Here is a 25715-nt window from a genome sequence, read left to right as displayed (position 1 = left end):
GCTCCTCGGCCTCCAGGAAACAGAGCCTGGCTCAGGGCCTGGCGCCCTCCGGATCAGAAGGTGATTTAAAGATGGTTAGACACTTTTCCTCAAGGTTCAATAGATTCCAACTTATACCAATGACCAGATTTGACAATGATTTTCTTTATAATAAGATTTTCTTTATATAGAATTAAGTTCAATTACACAGAGCAGTTCAAGTACAATTATGCATACCTTCAGAAGCTTCCGGATCTGGTTCCGATCTATTTCTCCAATCGCCACAACAAGCAGAGAATTTCAGATTCGAAAAAAGATCCTGTTTTTCGTGTTGTCCCTCCTTTTATCAATTTCGTGTGAGACTTGATCATGGTGTTTGTGGGCGTGTTTCTTCATAGCTCTTCCTTCCTCGTGGGCGGATGTTCTTCTCCTCCCTGAGGCCCGCATCACGTGACATGCTACTTCATGCACTAACTCTCACTTGAATATTGCCCGCTTGATACATTTAAATTCCTATTTTAACTCCTATAATTTGGGTCAGCTAATTTAGCTATTTTTCTCTATTTTAAAATCCTGTCACACATTATCTATGGTTACTTTAAACTAGATAATCTAATCTACATCCTAGATAGAACCACATTCAACTATATTAGTCTGAAACTGGAACAATTTTCATACAGTTCAAACTTACTGCCTCTTGGTCTGTAACCACCCTTATAAGGATGTAACCAGAGTAAGAGGGTATTTCTCACTCGAACCAGAGAAAACCTCACCCTTATTTTAACTAGGATGAGGAAACTCTTATCAATTAGCAATTAGCAATTTGGTTAATCATGTGTATTTTTGAATAAACAAAAAAGATGAATTTATATGATACATGCTGGAAAGGCAAAAAATAGACCTCTCCTGTTGCTCCACGCAGTCAGACAAAAAGCATTTGGCTGGAAAACCTCACCCCTTTAAACATATGTTGTTTGTTAAATCAATACACCTATGGAGGGAAAAGATTAATACACACATGCTTTCTATATTTTATCATATCAATTTTAACTTAATTATGTGAGTGTTCTGAAATGTTACGAGTGATCTTTCTGTGACCCCGGGACACAAGAACAGGTGCTTTTATTGTGGGCAGGATGTGAAACTTCCCCACGCCTATCTTCCACGGCTTTCAACAACTTGGTGTGCAGACGGGTCCATAAGATGTGCTCTTTCCATGCCGTTAAAAAACCACATCAAATACATACAAACATCTGTTAGTTTCGATAGAGACTGATACACGGCGTAAATGAACTCTGGCCCAGGTGAGCTTATACGCTGTAGAAGAGATTATGCAATAGACAGGGGAACAGAGGTCACATGAAACACTGTGGATCACTCGAGCATCAAGATGTATTTCAGGAATAACATATTTAAAACATAATAAAAGATATAATTGAATTAGCATAATATATTTCAAGAAGAAAATACGTATTAATGAAATCATTTTAAAGTAACATCATTTTCGGCGGTGGCTTTGGGAGTGTGCAGCTAGCAGGCAGGGGATAACTGTTATCACTTTATGCAACACATCGTTGGGTGCTCAGGTGGGGAGATGTTTGGACACAGAAATGTTTGGACCTGTCAATTTAAAGTGAGAAATCTATCACACCTTGGACACAGGTGTCCAGTGTCCAATTTGTAAAGGCTATGCAGTCCAGTGAACAGCATGGATCTATTTAGATACTGAGAAGAACGTTGTCAATGTTAGTGTAGTCTTAGACTGAATTTCAATCATGGAAGACCAAAAGGCATAGGTAGAGCACCCCATGCTGTCATACCCCTCAGCCCAAATGACGTCACTAAATGACGTCACCATCTCCGACGTCACCTTTGCAGGGTGACGTCAGTTGCCCAAATGACATCAGTTATGACATCATAAATGCCCTTCTCCTGGTACTAGGCCTATATAAAGCCCCCATCACCACATCACACTTGTGCAGTCATCACTCACCTTGTGCCAGCATCCCGCATTCATCCAGCATCTCAAGAGCAAAAGCTTCACTCAGTCCATCATCATGTCTGAGTCTGAAGACGAGCAGCAGCTTCATAGGGTCAACGCCGTCGTGGACGCCTTCCTCCAGAGCGCGATCAACGTCCCGACCATCCCAGGGCAAACCTCCGATCCCCAGGCTTCATCTTCTCCTCACACCAGGGGCCGCAGCCGCAAAAGGCAATCCATCCCTTATTGTCATACAGAAACATAATTTGTATTGTATAGCTTCGTTTAAAGCAGCTACGAGCAACTTTTTCGATTGTTATTAAACAGTATAAATTTAATATCACATCTTACCTCTAATAGTAGACGAGACCAACGCAGAGTAGTCTCTGCGAGTGAACCGAGTGAATCGGCCAGTGTTAGTCTGTCTGTGGCCAGGGAAGATCAGGAAGTGAAATGAAATGGTTTGCAGCAGCCACTTCGGCCATAACCACAAAATAACTTCCAAAAAACCTGTTAGAATATAACGAGAGATGTTCGCGAGAGTATGCGTGGCGTTCACATTGTTTATGCTATGTTGCTAGGCAGCGCGAACGGGTGAAGGCACGCAGCTGCGTTTCACTTCCGGGTTTCACTTCCGCGTTTATCCGGTCCGGCGGTAAGGAGAGAGAGAGAGAGAGCCCCCTGTTGAAGCGAGTTTAGACAGACACAGACTTAATAATCATCTAAGGGAGCAATCTCCGATTCACATTTGGTCTCAGCTAGATACTATTATAGGTAAGATGTGATGCATCAATATTGTAATTATACTGTTTAATAACAATCGAAAAAGTTGCTCGTAGCTGCTTTAAATTAGCCTATAGTTTTACTGTGCAAATTTATCATTTTTCAATGGCATCTGTGTGCTCTAGGCTTGTGCAAAAAGGTTATTTTACTCTGAAAAACGGTCACCGGAATAATGTATTTTTGTAAGGGGAAAACTATAAAGTTCATGTGGGTGCCAGCACACGTAGGAATCTCAGGTAATGAGAAAGCAGACAAGGCAGCAAAGGAGGCGATCAGGAGAGATATCAGGTGGACATTGACATCAAACTTTCAAAATCAGAGGGGATGGAAATAGTTAAACAGTGGCAACAGCAGTGGGATAGGGCAACAAAAGGGAGACATCTGCATGTTATAGGCTACAAAATAAAGTGTGAGTGGTGGGGAATAGTGGGGCTAATGGGAGAGTACAAAGAGTCATAAGTAGATTGAGAATTGGTCACAGCAATTTAAATGGAACACTTAGTATAATAGGGAAGCAATCCAACTGGGCATTGTAGTCAGTGTCAAGTAAGGGAGACGGTGGAGCATGTTCTGATCTCATGTAGGAGATATGAAGCGGTTGACGCTGCAAAGAGATTTCTGGATGTGGTTGATGTATCTGGAGCAGAGATAGATAAAATACTGAGAGATGCATTTGTGCAAACTCAGGCGTCTGCATCTGAGTGATATGGACAGTAATTATGAATCGGAGTACTTTGGTGTTATTTTGTTGTGTTTATTTTAGTTCAATTCAGATCAGTTTAGGTTTAGTTCAGTAGATGGCGGTAATGCAACATTTTCGATGCCAACCGCCGTAAAACCAAACAGAAGAAGAAGAATGATGACTGGACTGCAGAGACTGGGACAAATAGAGGCCAGTGTGAAGGGTATAATGGGATGTGTGGGGGTAGTGGAGGGGAAGAAACTAGTTGTCAGAAACAAGTTGTCAGTTTTTTGAGAGGAACTGGACTGATAAACAAGACTGTAATGGATTAGGGATCATTGGATGGATTAGTCCAGAAGGAGGCGGTAATGCAACATTTTGAATGCCAACCGCCGTAAAACCAAACAGAAGAAGAAGAAGGTGTTTTTGTCCTGTTTCACATATACAGTTCCTCCTGTCTTGGCCAAACGTGTATTGTTGATGATATGACGAAGAATGACAACTAAAGTGATTGAATTGTAGCGTCGGACGTTTTGTTTTGTTTGTTTGAGTTATTCGAGGTATGTATTGCAGCTGTGTTTTAGCGTTATCTCAGTTTTCACTTTAAAACACTTGGAGCGGAAGCAGCCTTGTACATTCGTAACGGCTACTGACTGCCTTTCCGAAGCCCTGCCACTCCGAACGTTAACTTCCATTATTCGGACTGGCGGTCGTTCACCTTAGAAGCCACAATGCCGACCTTAGGTTTAGGCGTGGGGGTGGGAGAGGTTAGGTTTTGGGTTAGGGTCTGGGGGAGGTTAGGTTTAGGCATGGGGGGAGGTTAGGTTTGGCGTGAAAAACGGGGAATATAGAACCCGGGGAACAGAGACATGATCCCTTTCTGAGTGCCGAAATTTCGGAGTGGCAGAACGTCGGAGTGGCAGCACGTCGGAGTGGCAGCATGTAACCATTTGTAACTAACGTTAGCTAGTATTGTGCTAGTGTGGTGCTAACGTTAGCTAGGTCAATTCTGACCTTTAAAAAGGTGTTTTTTCCCGACTTTCTAAGTACTGTAAAAGTTAGTTGATGAGCACGTTCACCAAGATAACGTTACCTAACGTGGTGGTAACGTTGCACAAAATAACGATATAGCTAACGTTACGGACTCAAACCATTAGCTTAGCTTGTTATCCTGTGTCTGTGTGTGTTTATGTGTGGGTGTAAGAAGAATGAGGATGGAGGAATGGAGGATGTCCAATACCTTGCCCAATCTCAGAGCCAGTGGTGAGAAGAAGATGATCTCCAAATCTGAAGTGAGAGACAGCATGACACACTGTGGAGCGTTTACTGACTGTCCGTGTACTTACTTGAGTTTATGCATACTGAGTGCAACCCTGCACTGTGTGTGTGTGTGTGTGTGTGTGTGTGTGTGTGTGTGTGTGTCGACAGGTGCAGACACTGATCCAGCAGGAGGTTCTCAGTGCAATGAAAGAGAAAGAAACCAGGCTGGAGGGTTTGTTAGAAGAAAAGATTCAACAGATACAGCGTGAGCTCACGTATGGACCTAGCATCGACAACCTGGAGGTGTGTGTGTGTGTGTGTGTCCCTGTAATGGCATGAGTGACTTGAGTCAGCAACAAAGTGGTGTATGCATGGGCATAGGTTGGGTTGTGATGATAATGTCACATTAGTGTGTTATATGCATGCTCCAGTGTAGGAATTTAGCCAGGGGCAAGTAAGTAAGTTTTATTTGACAATTTAAAACAGGCATAATACTGCTTCACAGAAGACAGACATTATGAAACCTCAAAAACTGACGAGGATTAAAACACAACAAAGCCACAGGCTTATTTCCGTTGTGGTCCTCTGGGGGAAGGGGAAGGGGGGGGTGGCTGACAAAATTGTCGGGTGCAAATACAATACTCACGCATTAACTATACATAAATACATATTAGGGCTGCCACAAACAATTATTTTGATAGTCGACTAGTCACCGATTATTTTAACGATTAGTCGACTAATCGGATCATAAATTGCAGCTTATCGCACAATTACTCAATCACTCTGATTTAGTTATCAGCTTCTAAATTTAGCTTCAAGTTGTTTTAAAGCAGCTACGAGCAACTTTTTCGATTGTTATTAAACAGTATAATTACAATATTGATGCATCACATCTTACCTATAATAGTAGCTGAGACCAAAGCCGTGTGAATCGGAGATTGCTCCCTTAGATGATTATTAAGTCTGTGTCTGTCTAAACTCGCGTCAACAGGGGGCTCTCTCTCTCTCTCTCTCTCTCTCTTACCGCCCGACCGGATAAACGCGAAAGTGAAACCCGGAAGTGAAACGCAGCTGCCTGCCTATCCCGTTCGCGCTGCCTAGCAACATAGCATAAACAATGTGAACGCCATGCATACTCTCGCGAACATCTCTCGTTATATTCTAACAGGTTTTTTGGAAGTTATTTTGTGGTTATGGCCGAAGTGGCTGCTGCAAACCGTTTCATTTCACTTCCTGATCTTCCCTGGCCACAGACAGACTAACACTGGCTGATTCACTCAGGGTTCAAGCGAGACTACTCTGCGTTGGTCTCGTCTACTATTAGAGGTAAGATGTGATGCATTGATATTAAATTTAGACTGTTTAATAACAATCGAAAATCTTGCTCGTAGCTGCTTTAAGCATGTGCCAACTAAAAATGAAGACAATTAAGATGATAATTCACTCAAAAATAATCGTTTAATGAACTTTAAAGTTTAGAGCATGTTGCAGCATATTTATTTCTGGCATCAATGTACTTGCATGTAATAAATGTAATTAGTGCAAATTGCAAAACTGCAAAATAGTACACATTGAAATTGAAAACAGTGCAATGAAATATGTATTATTCATTGAATGAATAATGCAAAATAAAATTAGGGCACTACTAGGTGGAATGGAAATGGAACCAAAAACTATGCACTATGTATGCAATCAAAATATCAACACTTCTCAGGCATCAAACATCAACACACATCAAACAAACATCAACACACGTCAAACAAACATCAAACACACATGTTAAGCAGTTAATTTCGAATATCTTTTACTATGGTAATGACGGAGCAGGGGTAATCTGCTGTTTATGGGGCTGTTCACACATAACGTTTGCATTGTTGCATGGAAAAAGCACTACCTGTAGCTACCTGTACCTTTTTGTGAGGAAAGGGACCATTAGGTGACGTTAGCTGCAGCTGTTGTCCCTACCTCAGATCTCCGGTGGTTGGATGGCAGCATTGGTTAGCGCTTCGTTCGAGCAGACTTGTGAAACAAGGCTAATTTCCAATAGGCCTACATGTCCGGTATAATCCATTCTGCTTTATGATCACTGTTACAGTAACGTAAATCCACGGATTACAAGGTCCGGTGTTCTGCCAAAAAGTGAAAACTGACCAGTGACCATAACGTTAGCTGCAGCTAATAGTCATCACCATGAAACAATAAAGTGATTCGTTCTCCACATTTGTAAGATTTTCCCCACTAGATGTCACGCTGGAGCCGTAACATCAAAATGTCAACATAAACCTTATTTCCACAGCCATGGGCGCTTTATTTCTTTTGTGGGCATGTAGTAGTGCTGAATCTTACCAATAGTGCCTTTAAAACCAAATGTTGTCTGTGTGTTGAGTGAATCAACAATAACAATAAATACCATAAACCTTTACAGAATCATGATAAAAAAAACAACAACACCATACAGTACAGTCACCAATGTAACTGAGTTTCTGTGGGGTCTTAAAACATCTTAAAAAGTATAAAATCCAATAATCAGAATTTTAGGCCTTAACATTTCTTAAATTTGACTGCATTTCTGTAAAATGTCTTAAATACAATTTTGCCAGGTCTTAAACTGTTTGGGTTATGAAGTTAACGTTACGTTTGTAAAGTTGTTAACTTCAGTCTTGCATAAAGCGGCTGTAAAAAGCCAGCAGCAAACATCTCCCTATATATATACTGTATATATATATATATATATATATATATATATATATATATATATATATATATATATATATATATATATATATATATAACATCAAAGCCCAATCTTCCTCTTCCCTCATATCCCTCATACTTTTTTGACAGGCTAGAGGTGAAATACATGTTAAATTGCATTCATAATGCTCTTAAAAAGTCTTAAATGTAACTTGTTGAGACCTGCAGAAACCCTGTGTACACTGTACAGTAAACCATCTCTCTGTCTTTCAGGCTCACATTAAGAGGGTTGAGAAGAGTGCAGATGCAGCTCTTGCCTCCTTTGTGAAGATGGACATCAACGGGACTCAAGACAACACACAGAAAAAGGTTGGACATGCACACACACACACACACACACACACATGCACACACACACACACACACACACACACACACACACACACACGTGACGTGAACAGTGTAGGGACTTTGACAGCGAGGCATGCTCACTGTCAAAGCCCTCACGTGTGTGCACATGCAATCGGTGTTCTTTCTTCAGCTTTATCTTCCAATTGATGACGTCAATTATGCATTTAATACGGAGAGGTTACAGCTGTAGTGATTCTGGACCAAAGCCTGATGAGAGCACTCAGGCCACTTTTCCCCTTTTGTCTTCCCCCTTCCCACTCCAAGGAAAATATATGACCAACTGGTCACATTGAGGCAAAGGTCTCATGCCCTGGGAAAAGGGAATGTGACGCCACACTGTTTTCTTTCAAGATTGAAGATTTCAAGATTGAAGATTTTTATTGTCACTCCATGGTACAAGTATCACGTGTAAAATTCTTGTGCTGTGGACTCCGTTTACAACATAGTACAAATATAACAGGGCATATGAGTGCAAAAACAACAAGAGACACAACAAGCAATAAGGCAGTAGAGTGATAAGACAAGTCAGAGACAGTGGCATATTCACTGCACAAGGTGCACATGTCTTGTGCATACTTTAGACGTGCTTAAACATTTTAAATTCGACGTATTTGACATACGGGTGCAAATAGCATATACCTAATTAAACATACAATTAAACATTAGACATACATAATGGTAGCAGCTACAGTACGGTACAGTACAGCTACTACACTATTTGTGTATGTTAAGGAGTCTCGTGGCTTGCGGGAAGAAACTGTCCCTCAAGCGATTTGTGCGTGCTTTTGGGACCCTGTATCTCCTCCCTGAGGGTAACAGGGAGAACAGGCTGTTGTGGGGATGGTTTGTGTCTTTGATGATCTTCAGGGACCTCCTGAGGCACCGCTGGTTATGCAGTTCCTGCAGTTCTGGCAACTCTCATCCTGTTACATGCTGGGCCGCGCGTCTCACTCTTCGTAGCGCCCTGCGGTCCATGGTGGTACAGTTCCCGTACCAGGTGGTGAAGCAGCCAGTCAGCAGGCTTTCAATGGTGCCTCTGTAGAAGTCCCTAAGGATTTCTGGCCTTAGCCCACATTTCTTTAGGCGCCTGAGTCCGTGTAGTCGCTGTTGGGCCTTTTTGACAACAGTGGCGGTGTGACCGGCCCAAGTCAGGTCCTGGTGGATGTTGACTCCCAGGTACTTGAAGCTGTCCACCCTTTCCACCACTGTGCCGTTGATGGTGATTGGGGGGGTGTGCCCCCCCCCCCCTCCTGTAGTCTACAATGATCTCCTTGGTCTTGGAGACGTTCAGAGAGAGGTGGTTGTCCTGGCACCATTGTTCCAGGGCCCCCACCTCCTCTCTGTAGGCCGTCTCGTCACCCCCCGAGATCAGCCCCACGACTGCTGTGTCGTCTGCAAACCTGGAAGTGTCTGGACTCCAGGTTTGCAGACGACACAGCAGTCGTGGGGCTGATCTCATTAAAATATGAATGTAAATAATCTCTCTCTCTCTCTCTCTCTCTCTCTCTCTCTCACTCACTCACTCACTCACTCTCTCTCACTCACTCTCTCTCACGCTAACTCACTCTCTCTCACTCACACTCTCACTCACTCACTCTCACGCACTCTCTCTCACTCACTCTCTCTCACTCTCTCTCCTCTCTCTCTCTCTCTCACACTCTCTCACACTCACTCACTCTCTCTCACACTCACTCTCACTCACTCACTCACTCTCTCTCACTCTCTCACTCTCACTCACTCTCACTCACTCAGGCTTACATCAAGAAGGTCAAAACGGGAGGAGATGAGGCTCTTGCCTACATCATGAAGATGGAAATCTCCAGGTATGTGGTGCCAAGTTAGGCCATGTTAGTCCTCAAAGAAAGTAGAGAAAGCATCCCATTGCAGTGCGGCGTACATTGAGGCAACGTAATGTCATGTGATGTTGTATTCTGCAGGGAAGACACAGAGGACGAAGACACCTTGTCACACAGTGAGGACACCGCGTCATACAGTAAGGACCCAGCAAGGAGGTGTGCACTAGTGTCCTCTAGAGAGAGAGTGGCGTCAGCGGAGGACCAAAATGCGAGACTCATTAGCCAATGAACAGCCAGGAATGGGTCTCGCGCTACTTTTGAACGCTAAAATAAAGCTGATAATGTACAATTTGATTCAAGAAAAAAAAAAAACTTTCAGAGTCTATTTTGCCGCAACTCGACAGTGCTGCTTAATCCAGGACCTTACTCCCTGGAACTCTTGAGAGTAAAAAAAAAACGGGTCCATTGGAGTGAATGGAGATGTCGCGACTCTTCTATCTACATGGCTCTGGTGTGCACTAATGAGTGTTGGCCTTTGTTAGTCGCATGATGTATTATTAATGCGATGTGATGTTTTTTCAGCGGGCAAGAATACTATGGAAGTCAATGCAGAGCTGGTTGGATCAATGGTAAATGTATTCATTCATTGTCAATTTTCTCATTCACTCCAGCATACAATGGCGAGGGGAATTATTTGGTATGTCGTTTTTTTTGGTCATCTTTTGAGTCACTGCCATGCTTTATTATCACAGCCTCTGTAAAGGGCAGTGTAATATGACTAATATAACTTTTCACAGAAAGGACGAGGAAGAAGGTACTGAGTATCTTGGGAGACAGCTCTCACCCTTCATTCAGCCAGTTTGGGCCTCCGAGCTCTGGGAGGCGCTATAGAGTCCCTCTGGCAACCAAAAATGTATTTAAAGCAGCTACGAGCAACTTTTTCGATTGTTATTAAACAGTCTAAATTTAATATCAATGCATCACATCTTACCTCTAATAGTAGACGAGACCAACGTAGAGTAGTCTCGTTTTGAACCCCGAGTGAATCGGCCAGTGTTAGTCTGTCTGTGGCCAGGGCAGATCAGGAAGTGAAATGAAACGGTTTGCAGCAGCCACTTCGGCCATAACCACAAAATAACTTCCAAAAAACCTGTTAGAATATAACGAGAGATGTTCGCGAGAGTATGCTATGTTGCTAGGCAGCACGAACGGGGTAGGCAGGCAACTGCGTTTCACTTCCGGGTTTCACTTCCGCGTTTATCCGTTCCGGCGGTAAGGAGAGAGAGAGAGAGAGAGAGAGCCCCCTGTTGACGCGAGTTTAGACAGACACAGACTTAATAATCATCTAAGGGAGCAATCTCCGATTCACACAGCTTTGGTCTCAGCTACTATTATAGGTAAGATGTGATGCATCAATATTGTAATTATACTGTTTAATAACAATCGAAAAAGTTGCTCGTAGCTGCTTTAAGAAGTCCTTCATCCCAAGCGCCATTAGTATCCTTAACTCCACAAAGTGACCAACGAGACTTAAACCACAGACATGAACTGTTTTTAATGTGTGATTTAACCCTGTCTGTGTATGCTTTATTTATATCCTTGTCTCACTAATTGCCTTCTGGCCTCTTGTGTTGTTTTTATGCCTCCGCCGGCGATAGCCAGGCCGGAGGCATTATGGATCCGGGTTGTCCGTCCGTACGTACGTCCGTCCGTACGGCTGTCCGTCCGTCCGTCCATACGATGTTTGTTAACGCGATATCTGAGGAACGCCTGGACGGAATTTCATCAAATTTGCCTCAAACATCGACTTAGACTCAAGGATGATCTGATTACATTTTGGTGGTCAAAGGTCAAGGTCACTGTGACCTCTCGAACGCCATTTTCAAGCTTGTTAACGCGATATCTGAGGAACGCCTGGACGGAATTTCATCAAATTTGCCTCAAACATCGACTTAGACTCAAAGATGATCTGATTAGATTTTGGTGGTCAAAGGTCAAAGGTCAAGGTCACTGTGACCTCTCGAACGCCATTTTCAAGCTTGTTAACGCAATATCTGAGGAACGCCTGGACGGAATTTCATCAAATTTGCCTCAAACATCGACTTAGACTCAAGGATGATCTGATTAGATTTTGGTGGTCAAAGGTCAAAGGTCAAGGTCACTTTGACCTCTCGAACGCCATTTTCAAGCTTGTTAACGCGATATCTGAGGAACGCCTGGACGGAATTTCATCAAATTTGCCTCAAACATCGACTTAGACTCAAGGATGATCTGATTAGATTTTGGTGGTCAAAGATCAAAGGTCAAGGTCACTGTGACCTCTCGAACGCCATTTTCAAGCTTGTTAACGCGATATCTGAGGAACGCCTGGACGGAATTTCATCAAATTTGCCTCAAACATCGACTTAGACTCAAGGATGATCTGATTAGATTTTGGTGGTCAAAGGTCAAAGGTCAAGGTCACTGTGACCTCTCGAACGCCATTTTCAAGCTTGTTAACGCGATATCTCAGGAATGCCTTGACGGAATTTAATCAAACTTGTCTCAAACATCGACTTGGAGTCAAGGATGAACTGATTAGATTTTGGTGGTCAAAGGTCAAAGGTCAAGGTGAGCTCTCCAACGCCATTTTCAAGCTTGTTAACGCGATATCTCAGGAATGCCTTGACGGAATTTAATCAAACTTGTCTCAAACATCGACTTGGACTCAAGGATGAACTGATTACATTTTGGTGGTCAAAGTTCAAGGTCACTGTGACCTCTCACACACCCAATTTCCAAGCTCTGTAACGCAACATCACAGGAGCGCCTTGACGGAATCTCTTCCAATTTGCCTCAAATGGCGATTTGGACTCCAGAATGAACTAATGGCGGAGGCATAAGTCCGCGTTGCGGTCGTTCTAGTTTTGTTTTGTTTGTGTTTGGTGAACCAAAGACAATTTTCCACCCTCGGTGGACAATAAAGTTCTATTCTATTCAATTCTATTCTATTCTATAAAAGGTTCAACATTCCTCCTTGTTTACACTCGTATCAGCACGCCACTTACTGAGATTGGTGCTTTCCCTTTCCAGAAAGCCACGGAAGAGTCACGGAAGAAGATGCAAGCCGATAATGAAGGTAAGATTTCATTTACACCACAGAATGTTTGGAACTTGGATAGCTAAAGCTTCAGGTATGTTTAATATTATCCACTGGTGACATTTTTGCCCTTGGCGGTTGGGAAAATTGACATGGCGAGCTGTTATAATGACATTAATGGAATAACGTGGAAGAATGTTGAAGTTGTTCTCTTCTTCTCCTGTTTCCTCTCCTTTCTTCTGTTGCTTGTTAAACTGCCTAATCCCTGTTCAGCTTTGAAGGCTGCCATAGCTCATTTAACCAAGGAGCCACCGCCTCCACGTCTTAGACACTGTGATTCTCCCGTCTCTCCTCCACGTAAGGTAGGTAGCTGCTTCTGCAGGTAAGGTAGGTAGCATGCTTCTGCAGGTATTCTGTCTTTATTGAGTTTAAACACACCAATCTTTGGTCATGGGCATAACAAAGGGAAAGAGTTATTTCCATTGTGGAGTGGACCCACATTACCCACTTTCCAATCTGGGAACCCAGAGTCTATTTCTATTTGAAAAATAGACTCTAGGAACAGCCCTACCTTTTTTCCCAGCTTCCTGTACAGCGCGCCTCTCCTGCCACCGTCACTTCCTTTTCCACGTCCGTGCTCCACTGTTTACAGACTAAATAGCAACTTGCACAATGACTTTACAGTCATTTTCCACTGTTGTTGTAAGACGAGTTGACGTCTTCTATGCAGTTTTAACGTTATTAGTGAATAGCCGAAATGGACTAGGGCTGTGAATCTTCAGTGGCCTCACGATTCGATTCGATTACGATTCAGAGGGCTACGATTCGATTCGATTACGATTATCGATGCATCTCGATGCATCTTAAATCGATGCATCACTTTTTTTTTCCCAATACATGATTTATTTTTTCTCACTTACTTTTTTGCATTGTATTATGATCCATAATTAAAATAAACAACTGCATGTACTTCCATTATATTTTATTTGATTATTCTTTTTTTTCTTTTTTTTTATAATCGATTTTTGACATTTGTGAATCGATGCAGAATCGTGCACGTCCGCATCGCGATGCATCTTATAATCGATTATTTTTGACACCCCTAAAGCGGACGCGGAAAAGAAAGTGACGGTGGCTTTTCCGTCACTTCCGCTGTCCTTTTCTTACACGGCTTACCTTTTTAAACAATAGTCAATAACAGGGAGAACAGGGCGTGTTTACTCATAACATCTCCCTTCCTGTCTTGTCTTTGTTTCCTGATCTATCCTCTCTCCTTGTGGTTTCATTCAGAGGCCATTCATTGTGATAGACCTGGAGTCGGCTGAGCACCAGGAGGTGACGGTGGAAGAGCAGAAGGCTGCCGGGGTGAAAGTGGAGCCCAGGGTGAAAGTGGAGCCCAGGGTGAATCTGGAGTTTTAACATTATTAGTGAATAGCCGAAACAGACTAGGGCTGTGAATCTTCACTGGCCTCACGATTCGATTCGATTACGATCCAGAGGGCTACGATTCGATTCGATTACGATTATCGATGCGTCTCGATGCATCTTAAAGCCCCATTCAGCAACTTTTCCAAGTTTTGCTATTGGAGAAACTGCGCCCTCTGCGTGCAATAGTATCGATAACGATATCGCCGTTCAAAGTCAACAAAACACAGCGCCAGAAAGCTCTATGTACATGTTGTGACATCGGGTACTCACCACGTGATGAAATAATAATCCATAGTTCCGTGAAACATCATTTTCATAGCAAATCCGAATCGAGTTACTTCCTGGTTTCCAGGAACACAACGCTGCCGCTGTAGAGGGCATGTGCGCATCTTGCCTCGGGATGCTGGCAGCAAACTGCTTAGTCCCAGGGCTGGCCAATGGAGGGCGGTGGTGATAAATAAAGGCGAGAGTCTCCCTATTACAAGTCAATCTACCATGTCCTATGACTAAAAATATCTTATATTACAGTAAAAAAAAATTACTGATTGGGGCTTTAAATCGATGCATCACTTTTTTTCCCCAATACATGATTTATTTTTTCTCACTTTCTTTTTTGCATTGTATTATGATCCATAATTAAAATAAACAACTGCATGTACTTCCATTATATTTAATTTGATAAAAAAAAAAAATTATAATCGATTTTTGACATTTGTGAATCGATGCAGAATCGTGCACGTCCGCATCGCGATGCATCTTATAATCGATTATTTTTGACACCCCTAAAACGGACGCGGAAAAGGAAGTGACAGTGGCTTTTCCGTCACTACAGCTGTCCTTTCCTTACGCGGCTTACCTTTTTAAACAATAGTCAATAACAGGGAGAACAGGGCGTGTTTACTCATAACATCTCCCTTCCTGTCTTGTCTTTGTTTCCTGATCTATCCTCTCTCCTTGTGGTTTAATTCAGAGGTCTTCCATTGTGGTAGTAGACCTGGAGTCTGAGTCTGAGTCTGAGTACCAGGAGGTGGAAGAGCAGAAGGCTGCCAGGGTGAAAGTGGAGCCCAGGGTGAAAGTGGAGCCCAGGGTGACAGTGGAGCCCAGGGTGAATGTGGAGCAACTCACCACTTACAGATACCCGGAACAGACACATTATTCACAGAAGGTAATTCACACCGGGAAAAGTGGCATGTAGCGTAGAGTAATATAGCAGGGGAAAACTGGTCAATTTAGAGCTGCAGCTATCGATTATTTTAGGAATCAAGTATTCTACCGATTATTCCAACGATTAATCGAGTAATCAGATAAGAACTACTTTTGCGTTATTAAAGCAGTAGTAAATATACACTGGAAAATAAGACGGGTCTCTTAAAATAAACAACTACATTGAGATAAGAGTTCAAGTGGGATCCTTGCAGAGGTTAAAAAAAAAAGAAGAAAAAGAAAAAAGGAGTGGAGTGCAGGATAACTTGAAAAATCCAAGGCAACACAGTTTCAGGAAAAATTATATTATTGTGGCATGGCTAACAAAATGTAAAAACAGGGACCTACGCGTTTCAGCTCATGGGAGCCTTCATCAGGGTAGAGGCTCAACACAGGACGGACGAATCACTGCCCATCTTTCGGCGAAGACTAAAAACACACCTTTTCAGGCTCCACCTGGGCCCTGTCTTGAACTAACATTTCTTAAAAACAAAAAAAAACATTCCTTCTCAATCTACTTTCTGGAGGTGCTACTCTATTCCTTCAAAAGTTGTAGCTGTCATAGATTGTGTTGCAAAGTTGATTTCTCTACGAAATGTGATATTGTAAGTCCCTTTGGATAAAAGCGTCTGCCAAATGATAATGTATGTAATGTAATGCAATGCATACATTATAGTGACATCACTCAAGCAATCGCTGATCAGACCTCCTGGACACACCTGTGTCTCACAGGGAATTGGCATCAATAATCATTGAGAGAGTAATGCATAAATACATGGATGTTTTACAAAGTCGAGAAGATCCAAAATAAAGTTAAAAATACATTGACAAAAAGAAGAAAATTAGAAAAATAAGAATGCAGGAAGTTCACTGCAAGTCGGACCAGTGCCAAAAGCAATGCCCACAGACTAGAGTCTGAGACTAGAGAACCCACAGTAGACGTTTGGAATTGAACATGATCAGATATGCCGAACTCATAGAAATGGAGAGAAATCAATGTCATCATTTAGACCAGGGAAGAGAGTTAGCACCTTCCCTTGTGATATGACGGAGGTGGCGTGGAGGTCTGGAAAAACTCTTAAGAAACATCTTAACACCTTGATTGCCAGCGACGAGTGTAGTCGTCAAACACAATCCAGCTGTTCACTGCCAGCGACGAGTTGACTCGTCAAAAAAAATCGATTTTTTTTTTTTGACGGTGGGATGTGCATCGAACCCTTTTACATCTCTTATATAGGTATTGGACGTGTACAACGTGTACAACCCATTCCACCGACCCACTAAGTGGTGACAGTGCTTTCCTGACTAGAGGAAGGCAAGCAAAAAGCAGTGTGACTGAAGCCATTCTCATGAAGGTGGATTGGCGAAGGCGCTTTCATTTCGCGCTGATTGCTGGCGGTGCGGGATTGCAGATTTGCATAGTGGATTGCGGGTGGGACACACTTTGAAACACGCAGCATAAATATGACCAGAATCGCAAAAGCTTCATCAAAGCCCTCAACCAAAACTCCAAGAAGCGAGCGAGTCTAACCAGACTTCCTCAAAGAGCGGCCGCACAGACAGGCTCACACCCGCACAGCAGCAGCAAAGCAAACTGGTGACAAGCGGGGACTGCCCCCTAGTCCGACACCAAATTGGAAACAAATCCCATTCTAAAAGGCTTTTAGAATGGGATTTTCAACCCATTCTTTTTTGTTTCTTTTTCGCTATAATTTAGAGTAATTTAATTTCTATTCAGAAATTTATTTGAGAGGTCGAGAGTATGAGAAAGTGCATTTGCAAAGGTAGGAAAGTGCTTGTGACATGGCGCTGCAGCCAAAAAGAACGCCCACAGGAGGGAGGAGTTGAGCAGAGGGAAGTTTACTGCTGTTATGGAGGAAATTACTGTTCAAAACTATTGTTTAGGTCTTACTGATGCCAAAAATGAATGGTTAAAGTGACAGTTCTATCGAATTTCACAAAAAGCCGTTTATCTCTGAATATTTTTTCTGACGCTAAAACCATGCTGTATTCAACTGCTAATGCTTACATAACTACTAACTCTACAAACTAACTCTTTTAGACAGAGAAAGTACACATTCTATTAGTACTTTTGAGATATTGTATGTTCACAAACTCCAAGCAGAAAATAATCCTCGGCTCTTGTAAAATGAGCCACAATCCTCAAAAAACGGCTTGGCAGAAGCTACCTACAGCAAGAAAAAAACGGCTGGCAGTCAATGTGTTAAAATGTATTGAATTTAACTTTCCTGCATATACCCTGAATAATAATTCTTTGTATTTATCACGAGGCCTAAATGATACTGTAAGTTCATATGACTGGCTAATGTACATTTATACACCCTAGACCTGCTGACTCTTCTGCAATCAAACTAAAATTAATATACCTGCTGTATTGGATCTTTCACGTTGGTATCATGTTAACACATTAAGTGCCAGAGACGACCTAACTCGTCTTACATAATCCAGCGCTTAAGTGCCAAGGACGAGCTAACTCGTCTTACATAAACATTTTTTTTTTTTGACGGTGGGACATCAATCAACCCCTTTTACATCTTCGAGATAACTATTTGGAGCAAGAGCATGTGTGTAATCTATTTTACCGACCACTAAGTGGCGACAGATACAGAGAGAAGCCACAGCCACGGGACCCGTACACCAAGCAGCCGCCTCCCGCGGAAATGGCTTGGCGATTTTACAGTCAGGAGCCCGGAGACACACACACAGAACGGACAGAGATCCCCTCCCCCCCAGAGCAACGCGCGAACACACACACACACACACACACACACACACACACACACACCGCGGGAGCAAGCCATTCAAGGAAATGGCTTGGCGATTTTACAGTAATCCATTTCAGACTCGTCCCCGCACGCAGGCAAGCAGGCAGGCAGGCACGCAGACAGACAGGCAGGCAGCACAACGCGCTTCTGACACGCCCGCTGTTAGGAGGAAGGAGGAGAAGACACACGGAGGGAGGAGTTTGAATGAGAGGGGTGTTTCCTGTTGTTATGGAGGAAATTACTGTTCAAAACTATTGTTTAGAATGTCTGACGGTCTTACTGATGCCAAAAATGAATGGTTAAAGTGACTGTTTCACAAAAAGCCATTTATCTCTGAATAAATTTCCAGACGCTGAAACCATGCTGTACTCAACGGCTAATATCTACATAACTACTAACTCTGCAAACTAACTCTTTTAGACAGAGAAAGCACACATTCTATTAGTTATTTTTAGATGATTGGTGTTCATGAATTCTTAACAGAAAAGAATCCTCGGCTGTTCTAAAATGAGCCAGAATCGTCAAAAACACCCCTGGCACAACTTACCTACAGGAATGAAAACATGGCTGGCATTCAATGTGTTAAGCAATACATTCACCAGTGGGCACTGCAGTAGAGAGTCAAATGCATGAGTGTGTGTGTGGTTTTGCTCCGTTTCATGCGTATCCGTAAGCTTTCAGATGATGGACAGAAAACGCACGAAATGAACACAGAGTACGGACAGAAGGCTCTGTCCATCTCCGTCTTTAACGTAGAGTATAATTGGGCCTTTAGAGTAGTAGTAGAGCAGTAAGGATTATACCGGGGTCTGGACATGCAACGCCTTGCTTGTTGCACAACTCTGCTATCTGATGAGCACATTGAGCTACGTACGTAATGTCAGCCGCTAACGTTACCGTCGGGTGAGGTGTGTTTTGTATTTGTCCTTACAAAAGCCACATAAAAAAAAAGCTGTGTGAACGCAGCAACTATCAACCGTCCTATTGATTAACTATCCAGCATTACAACTAATGTTATCCTTCATCTCTTTTAGCAATCATATTGATTGATGTTAGTTACCTTGTCTCAGGTTCACTCTGTGAAGTGGATGCGTAGACTGCATGTTTTCTGTTGAGGTGCTGTAACATTGATGCCCTGCTATAATTGTGGTAGGCAAGTACGGTGTTGCATTAGACACACTCCACTCCAGCTTGAAATGATCCCAAACTTTGGACACTTCCTGTCCTTTTCTCTGGCCTGTCTGGATGTTGTTGTTGTTGTTGTCTGCGCCACGCAGCTTGGCTTGTCTTATCTGCTCATGTCACGTTGTGCCACACTAATAAGCGTCCCTGCGAAACACAGTGATTAAACGACGCGATGCAAATCATTTGCATCGATCATTTTTGTAATCGATTTCCTCAAGGAATCGTTGCAGCCCTAGATCAATTATAATCCTCCCCTTCTGCCTTCTTTACCCTTAAGGACGGGCTCTCGTACCCTCCTCTCCCCGTCAACCACTTCCCCTCCATCCTGAGCCTGCAGGCTGCTGACTACAACATCCCCCAGACACTGACTGTGCAGGTGGCCCTCGGCCGGAACCCCTCCACCCTCACCGTGATCTGGAAGGTGGATGAGGTAGACCCTTCAGCGCCCCCTATGGACAGCTACAGGTGAGATGCAGCGCAGGGCAAGAGGGTGATGTGGTGAATGAGGAGATACTGTAGGTTCAAGCTCTGTGTCGGCACCTCTGACATGTCCTACTGCCCCGCCGAAGTGTCCTTGAGCAAGATAGTGACTCACTACTGACCTCTGACCTCACTGTGGAGTTGGGCTAAGTGAAAAGAGAATTGACCTACATGAATGTTTCAGTATCGTATCACATTATTGTAGAGCTCAACAGTCACGTAACACTTTGGTTCCGGAAGAGTGTTACCCCATTCATATTCTGCATTGAGATTTTGATTATTAGCCATAATCTCGTAACCAAGCAAGGTAGACTATGGTATGTTGCCTTTCCATGCACATTAACGCAATATCTCAGGGAACACCTTGAGGGAATTTCTTCAAATCTGGCTCAAACATCCACTTGGACACGAGGATGAACTGATAATATTTTGAGTACCGTGAAAACAGCCGGACAGAGAGCAGAGAAACAGCATTTCAAAATGCTGAACGATGCGGCGATGTTTACAGCAACCAGAGTCAAGCTAATGCTAGTAGCCAGTTACCTATGTGGCGCTAGCGAATATAAGACTTCCTGTGGACATTTTTCAAAATAAAAGAATGATTCTGCACAAGTATAGAGCACACAGAAGCCATTGAGAAATTATTATTTTGCAAATTAAAAATGCCTTGACGGAATTTCATCAAATTTGTCTCAAACATCGACTTGGACTCAAGGATGAACTGATTAGATTTTGGTGGTCAAAGGTCAAAGGCCAAAGGCCAAGGTCACTGTGTCCTCTCGAACGCCATTTTCAAGCTTGTTAATGCAATATCTCAGGAATGCTTTGACGGAATTTCATCCAATTTGCCTCAAACATCGACTTGGACTCAAGCATAAACTGATTAGATTTTGGTGGTTAAAGGTCAAAGTTCAAGGTCACTGTGACCTCACACACCCAATTTCCAAGCTCTGTAACACAACATCTCAGGAGCGCCTTGACGGAATTTCTTCCAATTTGCCTCAAATGGCGATTTGGACTCAAGAATGAACTAATGGCGGAGGCATAAATCCGCGGTGCGGTCGTTCTATTTTCAAAATAATGTATGGTCTGACAATGGCCAGTTGTGGCACTTTTGACAGTAATCTTCAGGTGTATTTTAAGTTATTTGAATTAGAAGTAGAAATCGGCACCACAAAAAAGAGAAAAAGAAAAATCTCTAATTATATATTTAGCAAATGTTTAAGGGGACAGCGTCGGCTATTTCACGATGATCTTATGATTTTGGGATAGTGCTAACTGGGAGAGATGTCATTAGAACAATAGAAGTTGAAGAAAAGGCACCGTGAGTCTATGGAGAGGGGTGGGGTCCTCTTAATGCAACAAATACACATTTTTATGTTATTAGATTACACACACCTCACAAAGTTAGTATGTACTAAGTATGAATGTGAGTATTACGGTATAATAAAATGTTTAAAGTACATAACTAAATAGACGTTTATGTTTTCTTGTGTTAGGTTATAGATGTAGGTTTATTTACCTTGACAGTTTCGACGAGTCACTCTTGTCTTCTTCAGAAGCAGTCGCACTGACAGCTGGGTATATGACCTGGCAGACCTGGCGGCTCAGCTGGGCACACCGCCAGTTGCTGAAAAGCAACTTGTTGACACATCGTCATACCCAGCTGTCAGTGCGACTGCTTCTGAAGAAGACGAGAGTGACTCGTCGAAAGTGTCAAGGTAAATAAAAAACATCTATAAACCTATGTCTGAACACAAGAAAACATAAACGTCTAATTATAAATGAAGACATGATGAACATCATTGAAACATAACTAAATAATTATTGAACTAGTGGCTACTTAGCATACTGATTTTCTATTATCCATCATACTTTTACCAGTATAGACCATATTCACAGCACGGCCATATTGGGATGACGTCACCAGCTGGTTGGGAAAATTCAGAGAGGCTCTCATCTAAACCCATTGATAACCATGTCTGACCATGGAGCAGTAGACCAAAAGTTTGAGTTCTGTCACACCAATTTCATTTGATCACATCGATTAATGGGCAGATGAATGTGTACAGGATTTTTTTTTTAAAGGGCTACAGCAACTGGATCGAGTCTTATATCCACGATATTCAAGGAAGCGCAGCCGATAGTCTAAATTGTAAACTGCAGTACACCCTCGCACCACTGAGCACCGAACCGATACATCTGGCGCTGTGGAGCAGTTGAACCCGAAATGACACAGTCGAAGAAGGCTGTGTTTGAGCTTAAACTTAGGCACTGGCATGTGAATAAGGGCACAGTATTGGAAACTACGCAATCTTTGGGAATACCATGTCACTGAAATCTTGCATAACAATTGTGTCGAAGGTGGGTACAGTTTTATTGTGATTGATAAAAGCGTCTGCCAAATGACGTAATGTAATTTGATAATGTGTATCGCGTGGAGCCCGCACCGCTGTCATGCTAACCTAGCTAGCGAAGGTGCTAATGCTAGCATCAATGTTAGCGCTACTAAAGTTGTCAAGAGGTGTCACCTCCGACACAATATTGTTGACTAGTTGCTTTTGAGAAATAAAGTCGCCAGGGGGGTCTGACAACTAGCTAAATATAAGTTAGCAAGATTGGCAACACTGGATTTAACGCACACCTAATCGTTGATTATCCCTAACTTATTAGGCACTAGTAGCGCCTCCTCTGGGCGGTCGGGGTGCCTGGTCAGGGCAGAAGGGAACTGGTGAGAATAGCGTGATCCTCCCCCGTGCTACGTCCTGCCGGTGAAGCTAACCGATGTCAGGTGAAAAGAAGCGGCTGGCCACTACGCATGTGTCAGAGGAAGCATGGTGCTAGTCTACGGCTCTCCCCAGATCGGTAGAGGGTGGAGCAGGGACCGGGGCAGCAGGTGGAAATTGGCCAAGTACAATTGGGGAGAAAATGGGTTGGAGAAGCTGAAAAAAAACCCTCACCCTCTGTCTTCCTCTCTTTCTCCTGCAGTATCTACATAGCGTTGGAGAAGGCTATCGGTAGCGGCGTCTGCCCGGAGTGGAGAATCCTTGGACAAGTGAGCCCCCTCCCTCTGCCCATGTGCGTGGCCCTCACCCAATACAAGCCCGGGTTCAAGGTGTGCTTCGCCGTGGTGGGTAAAGACAAGTTTGGTCGGTACGGACCCAACAGCGAAGTTGTCTGCGGCACAATACCCGACTAGTCGGACTCGGGAGCAGGATTTGGGGTCCAGCCAGGGAAGGAGTAGGTGTTGCTGTTCCCGCACGCCTATGGACTGTAAATCCAAGATGGTGTTGGATGAGGGTGATAAGGATGGAAGTTCTTCCTGCCAAATGCCTTATCCTCAGCATACAGTACTTGAAGGAATGGGCGCATATTGAAGCCCTAAGCATGAGACGTTTTACAAGTGTTAGCGTGTTATGCTTAATTGTGTTTTTGCAAATACAGGATGACTTGACATTTCATGACATTTCAAGAATGTACGGGTTGAAGTATCAGGCGTACTTAGTGACGCATATGAAACTGCTCTGTTCATGTTTTTGTAACTTACTGAGGCATATGGAAACTGCTCTGCTCTGGAAGCCACATCCACGTACACTCGTGCGTGGGTGGAGGGTTAGCTCAAAGAGTATTGGTACACCTTATGCCTGGAGACACAGATTTTTGGAGAGATTTTTTTTTATGCTTTTTGTTCAACTTTTCTTATTCTTCCAGGTGTTGTTTTATTTGTACTGTTACCAGGTCTTAAAGACCTCCAGCCAGGTGCCGGATTTCCGGCATATGGATGTTTTTGAATCACACACAAAAAAAACTCACTCTACGTGGGTTTTTGTTTTTGATACGTTTTCATCCAATGATACCCAGCAGTTTTTTATATGTACCATTGGAATGGGTGAACTTGGGTGAATGTTACTGGTGTTAAGTCAAAACTTACCATTTTCAGCATGTAGCAAGTTGCTACTAGCAACGAGCTAGCGGTGTTGTTTCATAGCGACTGCGGGATTTGAGGCGTGATTTCTATTCGCACATAGGATAAGCAATAACCACGCCCTGTGGCGCCGGGATTGGCCAGGAGCAACACTGGAGGGCACGCAGCCCAGCGATTTCATGAACCAACTGAATAGCTCTTGAGAACGGACAGCGATTTCAAGAGCGGACATTGAAATAAATTATGGTCACCTACCTTCCTTAGCATAGTAATAATAATAATAAGCATAATAATTGTAATCTACACAATGTACACAATCTACAAAAACATGCAATAATATAAACGGTGTTGTGTTCGCGTTCATAGATCATATAATATAATGTATCATATTGTTAATTTCAAGCTCAATTCTTACCCAGAGAAAAGGTACAGCACTGAAAATGTAACAAGCAATAGTTTTTTTAAACATCTTTATTTTAAAAGATGAAAAACCCCAGGTGCTTTAGTCCCAAGCTTCAATGCTCCTGGCCAATCCCGGCGCCACAGGGCGTGGTTATTGCTTATCCTATGTGCGAATAGAAATCACGCGGATTTGAGAGCGACACGCAGGGAGGAGAAAGGAAATCCATAAATGGGCAGAGCCGGTCAGTTGGAGCCAATGGCAGAGCTTGCAGGGAGCGTAAAAAGGGATTTTCTTCCGCTGCTGGCGGAGCCCCTCGAGTTCCTGTTACACAGCATTGAAACCAGGCTGCCCCCCAGAGGTTAGAGAAAATATATACCTTTTATTTTTTTAACCGATGGGTTCCCAGATTGATGTTTTGTAAATCGTTCGTTCATCATAACTAAAGGTTTATAAATCACTTATGACTGAACATTATTGTAGAGCGTTACCGAGTAGGGTTCACTCTTTTCAAATCTGTTTTATTCCTCCTGTTGCCCACCTCCTTTGAAAACCCAGGAGAGGACATCATTGGTAGGGGGACTTGTAGTACAAAGACACAATGAGCGCTCTGTTAAAAAATATTCATGCCACATCCTTGTTTAAAAATATTTGGCATTCTATTGGTATTCTAAAAAGAGTTCACTTTTAAAAGTGGAAAAACAATGAAAGCCTTATTTGGTTTCAGGTCCTCTGAACAGAAGACACCAACATGGCAATTAATAGCACATCCAAGGTATATTTAAAGGGAACATCCACCCCAAAAACTTCATTATAATGACGCTCACTCCCGTTTTGGAAGAGCAATGCATCTTTCCCAAAGGTAAAAAAATAAGTATTTCCCCTTTAAAGATATGAAACGGTCTATGGCAACACAGCAGGGACAATTAGTCATAGAATGAGTTTACCTACTGTGTTAGTGTGGGAATGCACAGTATATCTTTCTCAGTGTCCCATTCCCTCCTCCTCTGACACACTGTGGCTGGATTGTGTGGTAAGGTTGTCGAGTTTGATGTTTCCTTTCTTTGCCGTCATGAATATTTGATTCCGCTCGCGCCCCAATCCAAATGAAAGCTAACATAGCAGCAGCAGCTCTGTGTGTGTGTGTGTGTGCGCCCGCGCGCATGTAAGTAATGCTATTGCTTCCCCCTGGGGGCAGGCTCCACTTACCCTCTCCAAAAATATACAGAGCGAAAGAAAATGGAATCACACCGGGGCAAAACAAATAATGTGGAATAGATCGTAGACAAGTGCGAGTAAGAAGATATGGCAATACAGCCGCCACAAAACCTTGACGGTTTACATTTCCACAAACCACGGATACGGTAGGTGACATCATTCAACCTTTGTGAACCCAAAATATGCTGCATATCAACATGTCAAATTAACCAAGACTTATCAACATGAATGTAAAATGTCTGTTAATTTGACAATGTTTCCACTTTGAAAACATTAAGCAAATAATAAAACAACTTGATACAGCTCGTTAGAAAATAAGCTATTTACAGGATGTATATACACACATAATTTACACATGCCCCTATTTCCTCTGTTCCAGGCCGCCCGGCGCATTGTAGATTTTTGTTGTGCATCGATTTTCAAAA

General features: G+C 42.9%; 1 protein-coding gene across 2 annotated transcripts; it reads left to right on the top strand.

Moving 5' to 3' along the window:
- The first annotated feature begins 3845 nt into the window (after positions 1-3845).
- Positions 3846-24532, top strand: LOC310787427 (uncharacterized protein). Of its 2 annotated transcripts, none has more exons than XM_083648847.1 (13): positions 3846-3985; positions 4633-4717; positions 4854-4988; positions 7653-7748; positions 9543-9613; positions 9728-9783; positions 10169-10215; positions 12659-12704; positions 12939-13027; positions 13956-14066; positions 15064-15258; positions 19545-19732; positions 22736-24532. In XM_083648847.1, exons 2-13 carry the CDS (start codon positions 4634-4636, stop codon positions 22944-22946), a joined length of 1329 nt encoding a protein of 442 aa, XP_083504973.1. In that variant the 5' UTR covers positions 3846-3985; position 4633; the 3' UTR covers positions 22947-24532. The 2 variants fall into 2 exon arrangements, with proteins under 2 accessions (XP_083504973.1, XP_083504974.1); XM_083648848.1 differs by having other exon boundaries at positions 3898-3985; positions 4630-4717.
- Positions 24533-25715: the final 1183 nt, after the last annotated feature.

Source organism: Poromitra crassiceps (genome assembly GCF_964638095.1).
Source record: "Poromitra crassiceps genome assembly, chromosome: 13".
In the NCBI taxonomy this organism is placed as follows: Eukaryota; Metazoa; Chordata; class Actinopteri; order Beryciformes; family Melamphaidae; genus Poromitra; species Poromitra crassiceps.
The sequence above is the reverse complement of the archived record's forward strand: the minus strand, read 5'-3'. Positions and strand labels throughout refer to the sequence as shown.